Consider the following 21095-nt stretch of genomic DNA (forward strand, 5'->3'; position numbering starts at 1 on the left):
TTTTGAATTCCGGACTTTTACTTGTAGTATTTCTATATTGCATTATTGCTACTTTTACTTAAGTAAAAAAAATGTGAGTACTTTTTCCACCACTGTGCTAGATAGAGGAACAGAAAAATGAGGTCAGAGAGGAGGAAGGACTGAGGTCAGGCAGCACCGATCTGCGTCTGGAACCGAGGACTTTGCAATTATGTGGTTGATGCACATCATCATCATCATCATCATCATCATCATCATCATCTATCATTAAAAAAATCACACCCAGTGTGAAGTGGGCGGTGTGGTCATCACAGTGGTCATCATAGTGATGGAAGCTCACTTCAAAAAAGAAATACATTTATTGAAAAGAATCTTTATTGGTCATCATAGTGATGGAAGCTGGATTTTTGGAAGTCCATAATCTTATTTATAGGTTATTAATGTCATCATGTGTCTCGCTAGCCAATCACAGTGCTGAATAGAGTCAGCCAATAGAGTCAGCCAATCACAGTACAGCTAACTGGGCCAGCTGGGCCAATCACAGTGCAGGAAACTAATACTAATGAGATGTCCCAACCCCACTTATAGGGGCGGCTACACCGCCCAAAAAGCACCATCAGCATCACCATCAGTGTTGCCAGATTCGGTGAGAGAAACAAGCAACCAGGTCTAGGAAAACCAGCCCAAAAGAAGCGACTATGGGCCACATGAGCACTTTAACATATACATCAGCTATTTGAAAATAGCAGATCTACAAGCTCACAACGCGTCGCAGAGCTTGTAGATCGGCTATTTGAAAATAGTATATTGCGGGGAAATTATAATAAGCAGATCTGGCAACCCTGATCACCATTGTCATCTACCAGTGCAGCCCTTTAAAACATTTACATTTTATAACCACAGTTACTGTATGTCAAAGCAGGTCCATGTTACAATGTTACATTATCCATAAATATCCGCTCTATGCACAGTATCTGTTTTACGTGACTAACCAGAAATGACAGACATGCTCTGAATGGAGTTTAATGGATTTTTTTTCCTTCCTGTTCCCCAGGACAGTCTATTTTATGTTTGTTGTTTGCTTTGTTCAATAGACAAAATATATATTTTTCACCTGGGGAAATGGTTGTTGTATCGTGTTTTATGCGCTAGGTGTTAGCATCTGTTAAGTAAATGATTCTCATCTCCTGTAGTACTGGGTGTTTGGCTGAGTGTCTTTCAGGAAATGGGTGTTTGTTTCGGGCAACAGGATGCAGAGGGGTATGTCAAACAATGTACAGTAGCTGTCACTCAATGAATCAGTCAGTTTCAATCAGTTTGACACGATGAAGTTTGTATCAACCTATATAATATCATGTGAGTACCTTTTTCAATCTTATTTCAGTTTACTTAAACCATTTAACTTCATTTAGCTCAGAGAGTCCTTGCTCTTTTCCAAAGCTTTTTATTTTATTTGAACTAAACAACGATGCTGGAGGAATGACTTGGTGTTTTTTTTTATCTGGAAGCCCAGCCTGAAAATGGATAAGACACCAATGATTATTTTCTGAGGGTTTCAGTAGCACTCCTGTGACATGAAGTGTGGTTAAAGCCTGTATCCTGTAAACCTGTATCATATGCTCACAGCTCAGCCCTGCAAATTCTATTGTCATTTTCTCACCTGCAGCGGTATTAATCGATTGCTTTTTACTATAAGTGTGAAGTGACTTAGGGGGATTTGAAATGGAATTTTAAGTGAAATGTACATGTCTTGCATACTGTATAATTATTATCGTTATTTATATTTTTAAGGCACTTAAGGCATTTCATCAGGAGAGTCACTTGACTATAGTATATCATCTGTAAAGAGAGCACTGCTTTACAGTTATGACAAAATATTGTCAGTGTTTATTACAGAGCCCATCGAATACTCTCCAGGCTACTAAATAGGCCTGGGACAAAGAAATCATGCTAAAATGATTCCATCTATAATAGAATCAAATCCACTACGTTCATAGTACTACACACATGCTGCATAACAACTGTGGTTCTATAACTGGTCCATATTTATGTGTGAAACTGTCTGTTACTTATATCCATTGTAGCCTAATTTGTTTCCGATCCTGCATGTGACTGGTACAGTCACACGCACTATTTCTATAGGTACTGTACCAGTACCTATAGAAATAGTTTCTGTTCCTGTGTGAAACTGGTACTTACGATATATCCATTGTAGCCTAATTTGTTTCCGATCCTGCGTGTGACTGGTACCAGTACCTATAGAAATTGTTTCTGTTCCTGTGTGAAACTGGTACTTACGATGTATCCATTGTACCTTTAAAGCATACTGCTGGAGTTTTATGGTGTACATGTGATCGATATGCTCCTTAGTTTGGTGATTAGGACTACTTTTTCAATTTGTTCTCTGTTGATGAAGTGTATGCAGCTCAGATCACCTAGTGATCACTCTCTGTCCGTCTCTCTCTCTCTCTCTCTCGCCGCACAGTGCTCCTCCTTTGCTGTGGACCCGCTCAAACTGACGGTGAGTCAACTTCAATGCACTGCATTATGGGTAGCGTGAGACTGGTGGCTATCAGATGTGTTCCAACCATCCTGTTATTAATACACCACACCATAATTCAAGGATTTTCAAAGTTTAAAAGAATTGACATCCAATATTGGATGTTTTTTAATAGAGAAAATATTATCTTTATACTGTATGTCCTCAATGGACTTCCACATTTGACATTACAGTCAGTCAGAGAGTCCTCTTTCATCTAAAGTTGTTAATGCTGTCATTTGCAGTGACAGATCTGCAGCTCAGATCTGATCAAACCAGATAATATCTAGGATGTATCTATCCCCTCTCACCCCGCCTCCTTTCCAGTGTCTCTGAGGGTCAGTCCTGAAAGATGTCAGTTCTTTCAACACGAGTCCATCTCACTGAGCTGTGAGGACGAAGGGAACTCTACACTGGGGTGGTCCGTGAAAAGGACCACCGAGAAAGGAAATGGAACCTGCAGCTATGAATGGGGATTCCTCAATGGTATGTAGAGATGGGCGGATAGATGCTATGGATAGATAGATACATAGATACTGTACATAGATCACTTTGAACAAAATTCCCTCCTTTCCATTGTGATTCTAGCAGTGTCCTGTTTCATGCAAGCACCATTTCCTTGGGACAGTGGAGCTTATTGGTGTCAGTCCGAGTCAGGAGAACTCAGCCACTCCATCGACATTACAATCACTGGTACAGTCAATATAACTCTATAAATGTAAATATAATCATATCTCCAAGAGCGGAGCCTTTAACGCCAAGCTTAACTGTATTCCATTTGTTCCAATTAATGGTTAAATCTACTTTGACGTGAGTGTTCCTGACTGAACGGTTACTTTTCAGATGGCGCCGTGATCCTGGAGAGCCCTGTACTTTCTGTGACGGAGGGACGTGATGTCACACTCCGCTGCTGGTCCAAGACAAAGGCGAGGAAAGCATCCTCCAACCTCCCGGCTGATTTCTACAAAGATGGATCCCTCATCAGCCAAGAGTCTACAGGACAGATGACCCTCCACAATGTCTACCCGTCTGATGAAGGATTCTACAAGTGTAGCATCTCTGACCTTGGAGAGTCACCAGAGAGCTGGATGGATGTGAGAGGTGAGTCTTGAGCCTTTGTTAGATGATTTTGTTGCAGAGTGGTTCACTACCTCAGCCTGATGGCCTGAAACTCTAATATCTCCCTGGGAGATTGGGATTTCCCTTTGGCTTAGGGGTTAAGAAGTTGTATTTCCACACGGGAGACCCGGGTTCGAACCCCGATCGTTACAATTTGACCATTATCAACATTAGACGATGAACCACGTGTTTTGTATACTGAAAGCCATTGTTCTCTTTGCAGATTCCTCCTCCCATCCAACCTGGCCACTCCCCCTCATGTCTCTGTCCAGACTGATCATTCATCTGGTGGTAGTCACTCCTTACGTGGTGTCAACCATCCTTCTGGTACTCATATACAGAGACAGAGCTAGAGGTGAGAAACATGTCATTAAAACAAACACACACACTGCACGCGCACACGTCACAAGCACACGCAAGCACGCACACGCACGCACGCACGCACGCGCACACACACACACACACACATTAAATAGTATACAGAACTTATATACACATATAGAAATACTGTGCTGAGGGACCGTGCTAAGAATCCATGTTGTTTCCAGAGCAGTTTTACTTAATGAACTTATACTCTGTATAGCAATCAGTACAGCTGATCTCTCTCTCTCTCTCTCTCTCTCTCTCTCTCTCTCTCTCTCTCTCTCTCTCTCTCTCTCTCTCTCTCTCTCTCTCTCTCTCTCTCTCTCTCTCTCTCTCTCTTCCCCCCCCCTCTCTGCAGTCAATGTGGCGAGAGAAGAGCATAATGGAGCCACACAGTCCACTGTCTGACGGGTTGCCATGTGCGTGGAACTCATATTCAAGGCAATACACCACCTTCACAGATCATCTCATTTACACACACACATCCCTGTTCAGTAATAAAGAGATTAAGCCTTTGCTATTGTGTGCCTACAAGGTTACTGTAATTGTTTTACATTGTAAAGTAATAATGTCAGGGCTTCATCTAAAACTGTAAATGTGTTGAGACTATGGTGTGTTGACTTTGTTAATAATCGGTCTTTAGGTGTGAGAATAGAAAGAAGGAAGGAAGCTATACAGACCATACATCATACACATGTGTGTGTGTGTGTGTGTGTGTATGTGTGTGTGTGTGTGTGTGTGTGTGTGTGTGTGTGTGTGTGTGTGTGTGTGTGTGTGTGTGTGTGTGTGTGTGTGTGTGTGTGTGTGTGTGTGTTGCCATTGACAGGCAATCTAAAGTTTTCTATTTTCATTTGTCCTTCCTTTAAATTCATATCTGCGCTTGTGTAAACATTTATCATTATTAATCATTATAAACTATAAGCAACAGGATGCTCACTGACATCATAGAAAGTAGGTTTGTTTCCCTGCCCCCATCCCTGTTTTTTTTCTACATGGTGGTCTTCGGGTGAATTTCACCCATGGTTAGTGAGGGTTAGGGTTAGCTCACATGTCCCAGGAATGAGTGTACCAAAGGAAAAGTTCCCAGCTCAATTATAAAAAAGGAATATGTAGGAATATGTTTTTAACTTTGATTTTGCTGCTTATTTGTAGGATCCTCCCATGATATCTGTTTGTCTGTGAAATTTCATGTTGAAATATTAAAGAGGAGTAGGCTACCTCAATTTGCCATGTATTGTTGTACTTTAATATATTTTGATGAGAAATATTTTTTATGGAATTTATTATATCGGGTAAAATATACCCAACGTCAGTGATGGTGTGTATTTTCATCGTTAGTGTTCTAGGGTTAAAAGAGAACAGGAAGTGACGCTGTGAGCAGAAAAACCCACACCAGACAGTTTCAGATGCTGTGGTTTGTGTTCGTTAAGTTGAAACAAGTTCATGTCTGCATTTCTATGCAAATAATGTTTAATGTACAGAATGAGTCAGAATTACCTATGGCCATACAAGTCTCTTTACACTCTAAAAAGCTGAGCGTTAATTTAAATCAACACACATTCATAACAGTTGTTTCGATGTTTTTATTCTTATGCAAGACATTTGCTGTAACTTCTTATGAGAGACATTTTTATAAAATAAATATGGAAAGTAACTCACTCTTAATGAGTGAGCATGGCTGTCTAGGCCAATGACATGGAAGAAAAGTAATTGTACTGCCCTATATTTAGGTAGTAGGTAGCCTACAGTGTAGTGTCAACAGTCCTATACTTCTGGCACTAGAGGTTGTCGAGGAAGTTATGACTCAAATACTGAAGGTCCAAAACATCCATGGAATTCATAAACAACGTTTTATTGTCTGTAGCATTGTCAGTCACTAGCATTAGCATACAATAAATAATAAATAAATACATAAACACACAGGATGCAGACTCTTGTGAGTCTGTATCTCTTTGGACACTGTCAGCTCTTATGAACACAGTCAAAAGATGTTTGACTCTGCCACTGGCAACACCTGCGCTTGATTTCAGACAAGGTTAAATACCTTTAACCCTGGCAACCTTGGCCTTGACCAAGCCCTGTGGTGACGTCATCAAATTCATTTGGCTCCAAATACAGCCGCAAAAAAACAGCCTCCATGCAAAAAAGCATCAACAACAAAATGCATTCACTGCCAATCTTTCGACATGTATTCATGAGGGCAGTTCTTTCTTTCTTTTTTTCTTTCTTTCTTTCTTTCTATTTTTTCCCTGAATTCCCCCTGATGACAAGTTGAAACACGGTCAGTAGGCTAAATTAATAATTTTTGTATAGAGGTTAGAGTGTTTGATTATTTTACATTTCATTTTAACGTTTATTTTAATCAGCAGAAATGTTTCAGTCCATGTATATTACTACATACTGCAGTGACACCTGAACATCAAGGACTATGTTACCATGTACCCTAAACTGTAGACTTTCAGTGTGGCCTAAAAACATTGATTATTTCTGTCTAAGTCAGAGTGATTTATAGATGACAGATACACTGTATGCTAAAATAAAATGTCTACCAATATATAAATACTCCAGAGTATCTCCAATGTACATGCATGGAAGTGCTTCACTCAAGCATTGAGGTGAAGATTATCCATGCAGGAATGAATGCAGTCCACTAGGGGGCACAATCACACAGGAGAAGCCTTAATTACAGACTGCTGAATGAAGCTTCTGCTCTGCTGTCCTGGCAAGTTAACTCTTTCAATCAAAACCAATCCAACTCTTTATACCATTGATACTAGTCTTGCTGTAAACAGAGTGACAAACACGTTTTTACTTTTGGAAAATAAGATTGAACGTATAATTGAATAGAGCAGTGGTCTACTTTATAACAGCTGTCCTTTTCAGGTCTCTTTAGGTCAATTCTAGCTGTACTGTCAGGTATTTTTAATTTACTGGAGTATTTCCAATTTTCAGTACTTTTACTTCTACTCCACTGCATCTCAGAGTTAGTTACTAGTTACTTTTTAGATTTAGATTATTATTACAAAACATACACATTAACCCCTTCAGCCCTCTATACATTTCGTCCATTTTAAAATAGCCGATCTACAAGCTCACAATGTGTCGCGATGCGAGTCATGTGACACATTGTGAGCTTGTAGATCGGCTATTTTCAAATGATTTTTATACATTTTATACATTTGATAAAATGGGACATTCTGCGCAATGAGTATACTCTCTACTTTTGGTACTGGTACTTTAAGTACATTCTGATGCCAATACTTTTGTACTTTTACTCAAGTACATTTTTTATTCCTGACTTTTACTTATTTCTACATTGCAGTATTGATACTTTTACTTAAGTAACAAATGTGAGTACTTTTTCCACCATGGCCTTTACACAGAAGAACCATGTTTTAAAGTGAGGAGGATTTTTGGTCTCTCTAAACCTCTGCTGTCTTATTTTCTATATCAAATGAATAGCAGCCGTGCTGACAACACAACTAGCTTCTTTTGTAGCTTGATTTCACTCTTTTCATATTCACTCCGATTTTTTTTCCTTCTCATTCCTTTCTTCTGCAGATTATTCTTTTTATTTTCCCTTTGTCTCTTTCTGTCTGATTGGGTTAAATAATAATATAACGTCTCTAGTTCACAGACATTAGGCCACACTACACATTGTTCTGTTCTCTTATGTGCTTCATGTGGTCCTATATGGGGTGGAGGTGGCTCAGGAGGTAAAGCGGTCATCTAGGACATTGGTTCTCAAAGTGGGGTCCGGGGACCCCCAGGGGTGCTTGGGGGGGTTCCAGGGGGTCCCCAGCAAAATGTGTTAATATAGCGTCACAATAATTTTAACCTTTTATACTTTGGCTATTCAAAACATAGCAGATCTACAAGCTCATAGCGCGGCACTCGGTGCCGCGCTATGAGCTTGTAGATCTGCTATTTTTGAAAAATCTTGAAAATGTGTGCACAGCCTTGAATATATATATATTTTTAAAGCAAACATTTTTAACTCAAATCTGTACTTCTGGGGGGTCCCTGGCACAACATTTTCCGATGGCGGTCCGCGGCCAAATGTATATCAATTTAGGGGTCCTTGGCATGAAAAAGTTTGAGAACCACTGATCTAGGAAACAGAACGTTTCAGATTCAATCCCCGGCACAGCTTCTCATTGTGTCTTTGCCCTACCTGCTCCTGATGAACATGTTGGGGCCTTGCATGTTTGCTTCTGCCATCAGTTTGTGAATGTGCGTGTGAATATACCTCACATTCGTAACTCACATACTAAAGCACTTTGGATAAAGGCACTATAGAAATACAGATCAAGGCTGGAATTAAACAATATTACACACTCAGGAACGAGGCACTTGCACAAGTTCAGAAATCTCAAATTTGCGGTATTCAAGTGGCACTCCTAGTGGGAACCTTATTGTGTGTAAACCATATATGACAGAGAGACAGACAGACAAATGTAACCAGATTTGAGCCTATGCAGCTATATACCATTTAGATGTCTAATTATTGGAAAATAGCTCCATCCAACATCAGCAGCAAAGTGTGCCCATGACCCATCACACGCAAGATCTGATTAGATTACAGGCCGTTTCAAGGGATTTGTGACCCTAACCAGGGGTTAATGGTGGTTTGCTTGGGGGAGGAGGGAGTTAGCAGTTTATGGTATCGTGATATAAAATAGGAACACCGTATGGATTGGAAAGATTAGTGGATATTGTGGAATGCTACAACATGGGGACTAGACAGATTATAGACATGGATTATAGATGTGCATGTGCAGCCTGGCATGGCCAGACTAAAACTCAAATGTGTATCTGCAAGAGCAAATTATTTTTGCTCTGGCAGATTCGCCTATAGTGCATGTGATCCTGTGTCGTGAATTCAGTGTGGCTCTATTAACTTGCCAAGAGAGGCAGATTTGGTCAAAATTCCCACCCATTTTGTTTTGCCGAGAATTCTACTTCCTGGATTTTCTCTTCATTTTCTTGCTGGTACAAACACCATCAGAAAGATTGACCCAGTTATTAGGCAACAGTAACCTTAGAGCAGTGGTTCTCAAAGTGGGGTCTGGGGACCCCCAGGGGTCCTTGAGAGGGTTCCAGGGGGTCCCCGGCAAAGTTATTGATGGGAACCAAATGGTCCCTTACAGGTCTTTAACTCTGACAGTGTACAAATGGAACCAAATGGTCCATTTGGTTCCCTCTGCACTCTTGTCAGAGTTAAAGACCTGTACATTTGGTCAGGGTTATGGGGGTCCGTGGCCTAAAGAACCGCTGTCTTAGAGAAAGGTAGAACAACCAAGTGGTGCTAGAACCACAATTCCATATTTGGGCACGGCTGACGTCAGCAACGAGCTCGTCAGCTGGCTAGATAAAGAGTTCAACATTTAGAGTTCATCAATTGTGGTTATTTATTGAATTGCAGTGGATACTAGTTCACTGTCACCTACGCCCCCCTGTAAGACCAGGAGACAAAAGATGAGTGCCGTTCCCAGTCCCAGTCCCAGTCCTGAGGGGACGACGCGAACCAAGCAGCAGCGCAAGTATTTTCCCAAAGAGGAGCCCGACCCGTCTCTTCCGATTTTAAAACATCGACTACCCCCTGGCCTGAGACCCAGTCCTGGTCTTCAAGGAGACGACCTGAAGACCAGCGATCGCATCGGGGACACCACACAAAACAAGCCACACCTGTTTCTCCTGCAGCCGGAGCTCAAACAACGCGCTCCGGTCAAAACCCAACGTGCAAATCTAAGACGGAAGTATGTGGTGGGCGTTCAGCGGGAGCTGGATACAGGGATGTCGGAACAAAACGGCAGAAACGTAGGCGTCTGCACCATCCGCAACAAGATCTTCGCCGACGCCTTTGAGGACATTATCGATCAGGTGAATTATGAATGTCATGAGAGGGGAGAGCTGCTCGCACGGGTGAAAGAGGATTTACATTATACCGTAGACATCTATAAGTCTCTGTACGAGAGCAGCGTGGGCTTTGGCGAAAGGCTGAAGCCTCCTGAAGGTGAGGACCAGAAGCAGCCTGAGGACGACGAGTATGACTTGGAGAACACGATCTCTGATTTGGAGGATCAAGAGCAGTATGAACAACAACCTGAATCTGACAAGGAGAAGAAGAACAGGATCTCTGATCTGGAGGATCAAGAGCAGCATGATGAACAGGTGTCTGACACGAAGAACGCAATCTCTGAACTGGAGGAGGAGGAGAAGGAAGAGGAGTCCCTTACGGGTGAGGCGAAGAAAATCTCTGAGCTGGAAGATCGGAAGCGAGACCTGGTGGAGCAGGTGACTGCGCAGAAAGTTAAATGTGAAGAAGCTATTGCTTTGGGCGAGTGCGAGATAGTGAGGCAAGATCTATTGCAAAAGCTGCACTTCAAGGAGGTGGACAGCCTGGGTGTAATGAAGGAGCAGCGCGAAGCCCAGCTGAAGCAGATCTTGGTGTACCAGCAGGGACTCACGAGTCTGCGTGCAGCCAAGTTTAAGTGGGAAGACAGAATTATGTAAATTGTATTAGTGTGGTTTGCCCATAGGGAACCACAGTATTCCTGCTCCCATTTATGTAGTATAGTAACCCCAAATGTTTGACAAGTTACTCCTCCCACCCCGTTTTTTCGGCACACACACACAAGTCATAGGCCTATGTTAAATTGTCCAGCTTCATCAGGAATGGTGTGCTTGTATTTTGCTAAATTTAAATATTTTATTAAATTATTAGTGAATTATAGACACCCATAGACACATATGTTCCAATTCAAGTATTTTTCGCTCGGAAAGCGTAAGGGCTACAGGGCTACCCCGCTTAGGTAGAGAGGCTCACAGTCCAAAGGCCTGCCTATGCAGGAAAGATTAACACCAATTGGCCTCATGGTGGCGCTATAACAGCCCATTTTAGATTTTGGCTTATAACTCTTGAATCGTAGGTCATATAATTCCAATGTATTTATCCCTGGATAATCAGGCAACTGCCCATATAGGTCTTCTGTCTAACTAGTCATTTATTTATTATATCCACAAAGGTTTGGCATGCTACTCCTCCCACAGTTTTCGCGGCACACACATCATTCATCGTGAATCATGTGCTTGTATTTTGTTAAGCTATAGTGCTTTATAGTTTAATTGCTATCAATTTATTAGTGAATTCAATGTAATTTTTGTTTATTTTTTAACACTGCTACAGGGACAACACCCGGTCAAGCAACATGTCACTCTTTTTTATTTTATTTTTTTTAACTTTGCTACAGGGACACCACTGGGTCAATCGACATGTCACTTTTTTACAGTATGACTCTGCAGGAGACTAGCCGTGTGTGTGTGTGTGTGTGTGTGTGTGTGTGTGTGTGTGTGTGTGTGTGTGTGTGTGTGTGTGTGTGTGTGTGTGTGTGTGTGTGTGTGTGTGTGTGTGTGTGTGTGTGTGTGTGTGTGTGTGTGTGTGTGTGTGTGTTAAACTGCTGGACCAATCAGTGCCCAGCGTCCTGTGTACACTGACAGGAGGCCACATAAGCTAGAATTATAGCTACCAAATATATTTTTAGAATAATTAGGTTTACAGTAGTTTTATAAAGGAAGTCAATAGGGCTCTAACAGATCTGAAACCTTGCCCGACTGGCCACATACAAAGTTCAAGATCCACATCGGAGCCACGCCGTTCCCACGTGGATGGCCGAGATCCACTTCATTAGATTTTTGTTATAAATATGTTCATTTTTGGAAGTATAGCAGATCTACAAGCTTGTACATAATATATCAGCTATTTTGTTCATTAGCCTATGTTTATAGCACCAGCAATACCGGAATGGCAGCCATTAAAGTGAACATGAAGAGAGTGGTTCCATCTTGCATCAGATCAATGTTATTTTAGATATATCAGTGTTGACATGTTGTTTAAATAAATCTTTATATATTTAATAACTCTGTTTACTATTGCCATACTTTGGTTTCCAGGTACGTTGTGCCAATTTTGTATGGTATGTAACCAATCTTATACTTTGCTGTATGGTATATGGCATGGCATGTATTGAGACATGATTAGGGACTATATAATGAATTGAGTAGAATATACTGCATATTGTTTAATTATTTGACATCCCTTTGGTAGGAATTAGAATATACTGCATATTGTTTAATTATTTGACATCCCTTTGGTAGGAATTGTATTGTGTGATTTAGTGTTTAAATTATGTCTGTTATTTTTGTGCTATTGTGTTGTCCAGTGTGACTCGGTGGTGGATGACAGACAACAGAAGGATTTTTTATGTAGCAAAGACTCTGACCCTTTACAGAGTCACACACTGCTGCATGCTTGCCATGCTGGACATGAACTGTATTGTTACAGAGGAAACTGTTTCAGTGGTAAGTGTTCTTTCCGACTCCGGTCATTGACACTCCTTTGTAATGTAAGTACATAGGTGGAGGTCATTGCTTTTCTTGCTTATGTAATGTAGACAAGTGGCCAACTGTCCTGTATACAAATATGTGCAGGAGTATTCCAGCTACCCCAGAACCAAATGGACCCTTACAGGTCTATAAACTAACAGAGTGTAAAAATAAAAACTAAATGGATGTCGTTTATAAAACTGTTTATTAACAACAAATGTGAGTACAAATTACAGCAAATCCAGTGCAAAATGTATACAAATAAAAACAAAAATCACAGCAAATTATAATGTTCTAAAGTCCTGGGGGAGAGCAAATACAGTCCTCACTTTAGTCTACCGAAACATCATGACCACGGCCAATCAGCAGCAAGCAGCATTACACATCACCGGTTTGGCCCCGTTTGGCCTAGCTCAGACCACCCCTGGAGTGGTGCCAAAATTGGCAGCCTTTTCGGTCCACTTTTCCACATCTACCGTTTCCATTACACAAAAGTACCCCCTCTCAAATCCACAGGTATGAGCAGCAGACTCCGGTCATTGACACTCCTTTGTGATGTAAACATCGGTGGAGGTCATTGCTTCTTGCCTAACGATGTAATGTAGATGAGCGGCCTACTGTCCTGAATTGCAAATTCAGTACATGTGCACGTCCGGGTGCACTCCAGCTATCGGTAAGAACCAAATGGACCCTTATAAGTAACTGTGATTATAAGACAATATAAATGATAATGTATTACAACTATGCTAATTATAATACACTATAATAGATTATAACAGTGATTATTAGTACAATATAATCTATCGTGTATTACTGTATCCTGGTCTAAATAAAAAGTCAGTGAGTGATTTCTTTGGCTATTCAAAAATAGCAGATCTACAAGCTCACAGTGGTCACAACACGTCGCATCGCGACACGTTGAGCTTGTAGATCTGCTATTTTGTAGATCTGCTTCAAATAGCCTATGTATGAAATGGGGCTAACGTGGTTAATGTATGTTTCATAATATCATAATTTATATCTTAAAAATAGCTAGTAACTAAAAATAATAATAACTAAAAAGAAATCTCCTCGGAGCACAAGTCTCCGCCAGCAGACCCGTGCTATTTTAATAGCACGGGTCGTCTTGGTAGAACGGGTCGTCTTGGTAGAATGCGCGTGGTTTTTGGTGTTCTGCAGGGGCGACTGAATATGTAGTGTCTGCATCTAAAAAATGTTCTTCTTGAAGCAATGTGTCATATGGGAGTCGTCGTAATTGACTGGTTTGTTCAAATGCTTGTCTGTCTTCATCATCTTCATTGTCTTGAACAGTTTCAGCAGTTGATTGGTGTGTTTGATCTATGTCAGTTTTCTCTAGTGCTACATAATGTATTTGATCAAGGTGGCCAATTGTTACAGTATTAAGACTTTGGCCTTGTTGTGGGATCAATTCAACTCTATAGTCCTCTTCTGTGTTACTGTTGTAGATGAGTATGCTTTCTTAGCTTTGGCCTTCTGCGCCTTTGCTTGACCAATGTTAGGTGTTCTCAGAGGGACACACACACGCACGGACGGGTGATTTGTACTTGAAGGTACTGTTCCAATCAAGACTGATTGATCCTGTCTTACCTCACTTCAAAAAGAATGAATTGCTTTTTGAAGTGACACACCTATTTATAGGATTTTATTTCGTCATGCGTCCCTCTAGCCAATCAAAGGCATTGGTGTCAACATATTGACACGTGTCACGTGGAGCTTGACCAATGTTAGCTTGGCTAGGAGGGAGGTGAACACACAGCGGGACGAAGCGAAAACATACTCTCCGCCTCCGGCGGAGATAATAATTGTAGTGGAGTAAAAGTACAATATTTGCCTCTGAGATGTAGTGGAGTAGAAGTGAAAGTACTGGAAATTGGAAATACTCAAGTAAAGTACAAATACCTCAAAATTGTACTTAAGTACAATACTTAAGTAAATGTACTTAGTTACTTTCCACCACTGGCTAGTGGACAGTGGAAGAATGAGTGGACACACTAAACAATATTTATGTCACGTGCTGCCTTTGTCTGCCTTCATTCATGTTGTTTTGTAAAGATGACATGTTGTGTATTGTGTTATTTAAAGAGATGTGGCAGTGGTTCTCAAAGTGGGGTCCAGGGACCCCCAAGCATCCTTGAGGGGGTTCCAGGTGGTCCCCAGCCAGTGGTGGAAAGTAACTAAGTACATTTACTCAAGTACTGTACTTAAGTACAATTTTGAGGTATTTGTACTTTACTTGAGTATTTCCAATTTCCAGTACTTTTACTTCTACTCCACTACATCTCAGAGGCAAATATTGTACTTTTACTCCACTACAATTATTTGAAAACTTTAGTTACTAGTTACTTTTCAGATGTGAATTATTATATTATGATACATACATTAACCACTTTAGCCCTATTTTATACCTAGGCTATTTGAAAATAGACAATCTACAAGCTCACAACGCGTCGCGATGCGACACGTTGTGAGCTTGTAGATCTGCTATTTTCAAATACTTTTACTTTTGGTACTTTAAGTACATTTTGATACCAATACTTTTGTACTTTACTCAAGTACATTTTTTATTCTGGACTTTTACTTGTAACATAGTAGGCCTATTTCTATATTGCAGTATTGGTACTTTTACTTAAGTAAAGAATTTGAGTACTTTTTCCACCACTGTCCCCAGCTAAATGATAGTTGGAACCAAATGGACCCTTACAGTTCTGTTATGTATAGGGGTCTGTGGCCTAATCTAGTCCTAGTTCTTGACATTAAAATGTTTGAGAACCACTGGTTTTAGGCTATAACTTTATACTTTAGACATTTCAAATGTTGTTCTGATTATTTCAACAATAACAGAAACAATGCAGCTTTGTTCTGTCTTAAATTTAATTGAGACTTAAAGGTAGGGTAAGTGATTTGCTTTGGTTAAAATAAGTGTTAAATAGCTCTATATTCTGATAGTACTCATTGCTATAGAGTGTTTGTTCAGTAAAAGGAGTCTCCTTGTCTCTCCACCTCTATTAAACAGAAAATGCATTTTCGTTTCAGTTTCAGTTTCATTTCCAATTTTATCCAACCAGGACAGAAAACTCAATCAGGATACAGATTAAACAAGTGAAATTGGAAGTGATGACACTAAGAAATGAGCAGACAAAATTTGAACTGGAACACTATACAAATTAAGCTTAATGGGTACTTTCTCCTGATTGGCTGAGATTTTGACACCTACCGAAAATGTATTTTCTGTTTATTAAAGTGCTGGAGAGACAGGGAGACATCTGTTACTGAACAAACACTCTATAGCAATGATTACTGTCAGAATACAGTATTTTAACCTTTTAACAAAATACTTTTTATTTTAGCCATATTTTAATCACTTACCCTACCTTTAACTCCCAGAGTGACTTCTACTTAATGACAGTGTCTTTGTTACAGACAAAGAAACTTGTAGTTCTTTGTCTGTAACGACAGACAAAGAAACTTGTAGTTCTTTGTCTGTAACGACAGACAAAGAACTACAACAAGACAGAAGCTTCTAGTTTTCATGGAAGTCTCATAAATGACGGAGGATTTTTTTTGTTGGGTCCCAAATCTACCATTACAATATAATTCATTCACTGAACTATGTATGGGCTATCCCATTTATAAAATATATATTAAAAACTCTATATTTCAGACTGAAAAGCAGCATCCTATGAAAAATAACTCTGGGTGAACAAATACAGTAGTGCTAGACTCGACTTTACTAACTGTGGCTACAGCTGTGGCCTTTTAAACAACAGCTAGCACGCTTTCTTTTGTGTTTCCATGTCAGTTGAGCTCCAGCATTGTTGGGTCTGGTCCTTTGTTACACAATTAGAATAGCAAGGGAGGGTGTCCTGTGATGTTTCCTCTTGTCCAGCAGAGAGCGCTATTTCGATGTTAACTACAGCATTGTGTACAACAAGAATGGCACATGCCTGCATCTCAAACACATGATTTCTGCAGATTATCGCTTTGCTTTGTTTTGTAGCATATGTTTGTATGAATATGTAAGATACATTTGTCTCTGGCTCTGATGCGTGTAAACTATCTACTATCAACTGTTTTCCCTAACAGTAGGGTATTATTGATGAGACGGGAGATAAACTTTTGTCATGATATAGCATTGTTTATCCATAGCCTATGTAATGCAAATGGGTGGAGTTGATAATTTTAAAAACATTATCAAAATAAACAGCTTGACGCAAGTTAGATTCATACATCATGTAGACCCTATTTTATGATACAAAAATATCTATAATCTATAATGTGACGTGTTTTGAGCTGCATGCTGTTCTGTTATTTATGAGGACATTTTGAACATTTCAGAAAGTTTTCTCTTACAGTATGACATGCCCAAGACAGGTATGTCGTTAAAATGTTTAAGCCTATACTGTATGGCCTACTTTGTCTGCTAGTTTGCACACACACACACACACACACACATACACACACACACACACGGCAGGCACACACATTAGACAAGCATAGGCACACTTCCGAGCATATAAACCAGTGGTTTTCAACCCTTTTCATATCAAGGCCCATTATTTATTCAGCATTTGGAGCCTCGGACCACCGTTTGAGGAGATTTAGCCTCTCAGACTCTAAACGTAGAATATATATTATCGTTGGATAAGATTTTGGCCACAATTCCATGCTGTAGGCCTATTGATGTGGTACCAATAGGAGAGATGACAGGCAAACGTTGATCAAAATAACAATTGTTTAATTAAGTAATGCAGATGTTTAACAATAATTTAACTCCTATCTATAATAAGGGTTCATTTGGTTACCAACTCTCCATCATTTAGCTGGGGACCACCTGGAACCCCCTCAAGGACCACTGGTGGTCCCCGGACCACTGGTTGAGAACCACTGATATAAACAACAACCAAACAGTTGATGTGTGCAACCATCTCCACTCCAGCAAGTTACACCTCCTGACTGCTGGTGTAAATAAGAACAGTCCCTAAGTAGCCTATGTTGTTTGTGAATTTACATGGTCAAACTGCTTTTAAAAACATAACATGTCTATTGACCCCTTAAACCCTATACTTCACTGATCTGAGTCCCTCAAGGGCCCCCTATATTTTTGCCTCTACACCTAAATAGTCAACCTACATGTTCACAACGCATTGTGAGCTCGTACGGTCGCCCCCAGAACAGGGATGTTCAATTGGTAATGTGCCCTTTGACCCCCTGGTTGCCATTGACATGTAAAGGTGATAAAAACTATTCATATGATCTCGGGATCCACATGGAAAAGGTCAGTTTGTAACGTCAGTCGTCTATGACGTTATCCATGATGTATGACTTCCATTATAAAATGAAAGTAAATTTGAAAAAAAGGAAAAAATGAATCAATGAAAATGAATGAGTGTGGAAAAAAACATTGTGACGGTAATAAGTTAAAGACATTTGGCGCTGGTCTGTCCAGCGGTGTGCGAGTTTATAGCTCCGGGAAAGAAAACACAGACATACACACCGACACACAGACCGACCCTCTTATAGACGGCTATAGCCTCCTGCACAGCCCTGCCATTAAACAAAAAGCTACGATTAACAATGATTTGACCTGGTCAAACATGCATGACTTAAAAGAAAAGGGCTTTTGGACCTCTGCAATACAGCAGCTACCAATGAACTATCTCAACTTTCCGTTGCCAGGAACGGAGAGAAATGCCAAAAGGTTGAAGGCGGTGTTAAAGTTGTCCTGTATCATTCCTGGGAGGCCTACTACAGGTCTCTGTGAGCAGTGGCGTAAAGTAACTAAGTACATTTACTCAATAACTTAAGTACAACTTTACTCACTTTACTGGAGTGTTTCCAATTGTCTATACTTTTACTTCTACTCCACTACATCTCAGAGGCAAATATTGTACTTTTACTCCACTACAATTATTTGAAAACCTTAGTTACTAGTGACTTTGCAGACATAAAGTATTACATTATTAAACATACAATAACCACTTTTGCCCTATTTTATACCTAGGCTATTTGAAAATAGCCGATCTACAAGCTCACAACGCGTCGCATCGCGACGCGTTGTGAGCTTGTAGATCTGCTATTTTCAAACATTTGAGTACTTTTACTTTTGGCGCATTAAGTACATGTTGATACCAATACTTTTAGTCAAGTAATAGTACTTCTACATTGCAGTATTGATACTTTTACTTAAGTAGGGTGGGTCCTGTTCTGGTAAAGGTCTCGTTCTGGTAAAGGTTAACAGAGTATTGGGTAAAAGGTTGGAGGCTATGCAAGGTTGGCTGCTATCTTTGCCGTTGAAAAGCACCTGATACCTCCCATGGGTTAGGGTAGAGTTGCCCGTCGACACGGCTGGAAGCCATCAGTATTGGGGTGGGGGGGGGGGGGTAGGGAAGGACCCAGGAGACGGGTTTGGAATCCTGGCCTGGTACAATGGAGTCAGGAGGAGGCAGGGGGATTTGAACCAGAGTATCTCTGGAAAAACAGAGGTTAGACAGGGAGGGAGGCGGAAGAGAGAGGGAGAGAAAGAGGGAGGGAGAGCGAGAAAATGGAAACCACTGAGTGAGACCACGGAAAGACTGAGAGAGAAAGGCAGAGGTCTAGAGATTTAGAGACAAGACAAGACAATTGAGAGAGGTGGTGAGAAAGACAGACATGCACGGGGAGACAGAGACTGACTCTCTCACTTGGGGTTATTATAAAAAGGGGGGAGGAGATTTAATGTATAGAGACAAAAATAGTTTCTTTTCATCGCGATTGCATTGGAAACGTTACTCAACTATTCTTGCCAACAAAGCTTGTTGAGTTGAATTCACAGAAAAAGGAGAAACCCGAGAGGAGAGACAACTGCTCCCGTATAGAGCGTGCCAAAAATCCTGAAGGGGGCGTCAACAGGTGTCATTTGGTAGCGGCGGACATCTTTGGGGGGTATAAAACAGGTTGACTTAACATTGCCCCCCACAAGTATGTCTGCAGCTACTATGCCACGCCCCCCCCGTGGTGACGACGCATTGGCACGAACTATACACGAATCCACGGAGCGCTGCCCTGGGCGCAGCCATTGCTGCGGTGTCAACGCTCCACGGACGCGACACCGCAGCAATGGCCGCCTACAGGCAGCTACAGGCAGCACGTCTGTGGATTCGTCTATAGCCAATTATGTACAGAACATGGCTTTATAATTATGTTTATTAATTTGCTCTGTCCCTTTAAGCAACCTAATAAATACACGTGAAGACATTTATAATACGAGAAATGTAGCAACCAGTTGGCATGTATGAAGCGAAGTAGAGGCTGGGAGAGAATGGCATTCCCAGCAATGTGGCAGAACACAGATATCTCCCTCTGGGCTGTAAGGGAATCACCTTGCGGTTCAACTGGTAGCCAGCTACACTGTTAGAAGGAATCTCATTTGGGACAGCAAGAATTTCTGTCACTTTTTCAGCATAGCACCTGTTAATGACAACATATATGGCAAAACGTTAGCTGTTGGTGCTGGAAGGCAATCCATATATACAGTGTTTATATACTGTACCCCCATAAGCGAGCATTTTTGTTGTTAGACATACAGTATCACAGTAGGTTGGGAGATAACAGGGGAGAGAGTGAACTCTATGATCTGAAGTTATTCTTATATATTCTCTCTTCTAGCCGGTGAATTAACAGTGAAATGAATCCCATGAACCGTAGCTGGGGTGAACATTTGGCAAAAATAGTCGATCTACAAGCTCCAGGGACGGATTATGGCTTGGGCACAGTGTGCACGTGCACAGGGCCCTGAGCCAATGGGGGGCCTTGGATTTAATAGGCTTTTAAAAATATATATATAATATATATATATATACCCTAACCCTAACCCTAAAACCAAAATAAAGTAACCAAAAAACAGCCCAAAACGCCCAATAACCGCAAACATGTGCGCACGGGTCCGGTACACATGCACGTCCATTGCGATTTTGTGCACAGGGCCCATTTTCACTTTAATCCGTCTATGACAAGCTCATACCGTGTCACGTTGCGATGCTTTGTGAGCTTATAGGGCCTGGCAAAATATCCAAAAGGGGGCGTCAACATGTGTCACTTGGTAACGGCGGCCATCTTTATGGGCAGAGACTACACGACAGGGTTTGTGACGGAGCTTGTAAACAGTGACTCTTCCGTGCTATTACATACTATATTGCTTGCTCAACTTGCTTAGTTTATAAGTGCCAAAACAGGTGGCGTCTAGGGAATGTGGTAGATTTTTCTGATTTCCAGCATGGAGGCAACATCACAGAGCTCACAGCACCAGTTCAATCAGAAACACTCACGTCAAAGTAGATTTAACCATTTATTGCAACAAATGGAATACAGTTAAGCATGGCGTTAAAGCTCCGCTCTTGGGAGATATTCCCTGAATTTAGTCGAAGCAGCCTGCTAAGCATATATTCAGGGAATGCTAAGTAAATCCCCCATAGGGATAATGTCAACAATAAGCAGTACATTGACAATTAGTTTGAATTAGCAGATATACATGATATTTACAATTATTTGAGCCTATGCCAGACTCTAAACAAAGCAGATATATATGATAATCACAAGTATTTGTGCCTATGCCAGACTCTAAACAAAGCAGATATACATGATAATCACAAGTATTTGAGGATGCATTGGTCATCAGCCAAGAAAGACCTAGTGAATACGAAGCCGTATTTAA

General features: G+C 40.8%; 1 protein-coding gene across 1 annotated transcript; it reads left to right on the forward strand.

Moving 5' to 3' along the window:
• The first annotated feature begins 1280 nt into the window (after nucleotides 1–1280).
• LOC308101687 (Fc receptor-like protein 5) lies at nucleotides 1281–4458 on the forward strand. The gene is made up of 7 exons (XM_080451133.1): nucleotides 1281–1335; nucleotides 2465–2500; nucleotides 2846–3004; nucleotides 3107–3211; nucleotides 3362–3619; nucleotides 3861–3992; nucleotides 4359–4458. The coding sequence occupies exons 1-7, from the start codon at nucleotides 1305–1307 to the stop codon at nucleotides 4406–4408; spliced, it is 771 nt and encodes a 256-aa protein (XP_080307259.1). The 5' UTR covers nucleotides 1281–1304; the 3' UTR covers nucleotides 4409–4458.
• The last annotated feature ends 16637 nt before the right edge of the window (nucleotides 4459–21095 follow it).

The sequence above is a fragment of the Gymnoscopelus braueri genome, assembly GCF_963280865.1.
Source record: "Gymnoscopelus braueri genome assembly, chromosome: 15".
Lineage (NCBI taxonomy): Eukaryota > Metazoa > Chordata > Actinopteri > Myctophiformes > Myctophidae > Gymnoscopelus > Gymnoscopelus braueri.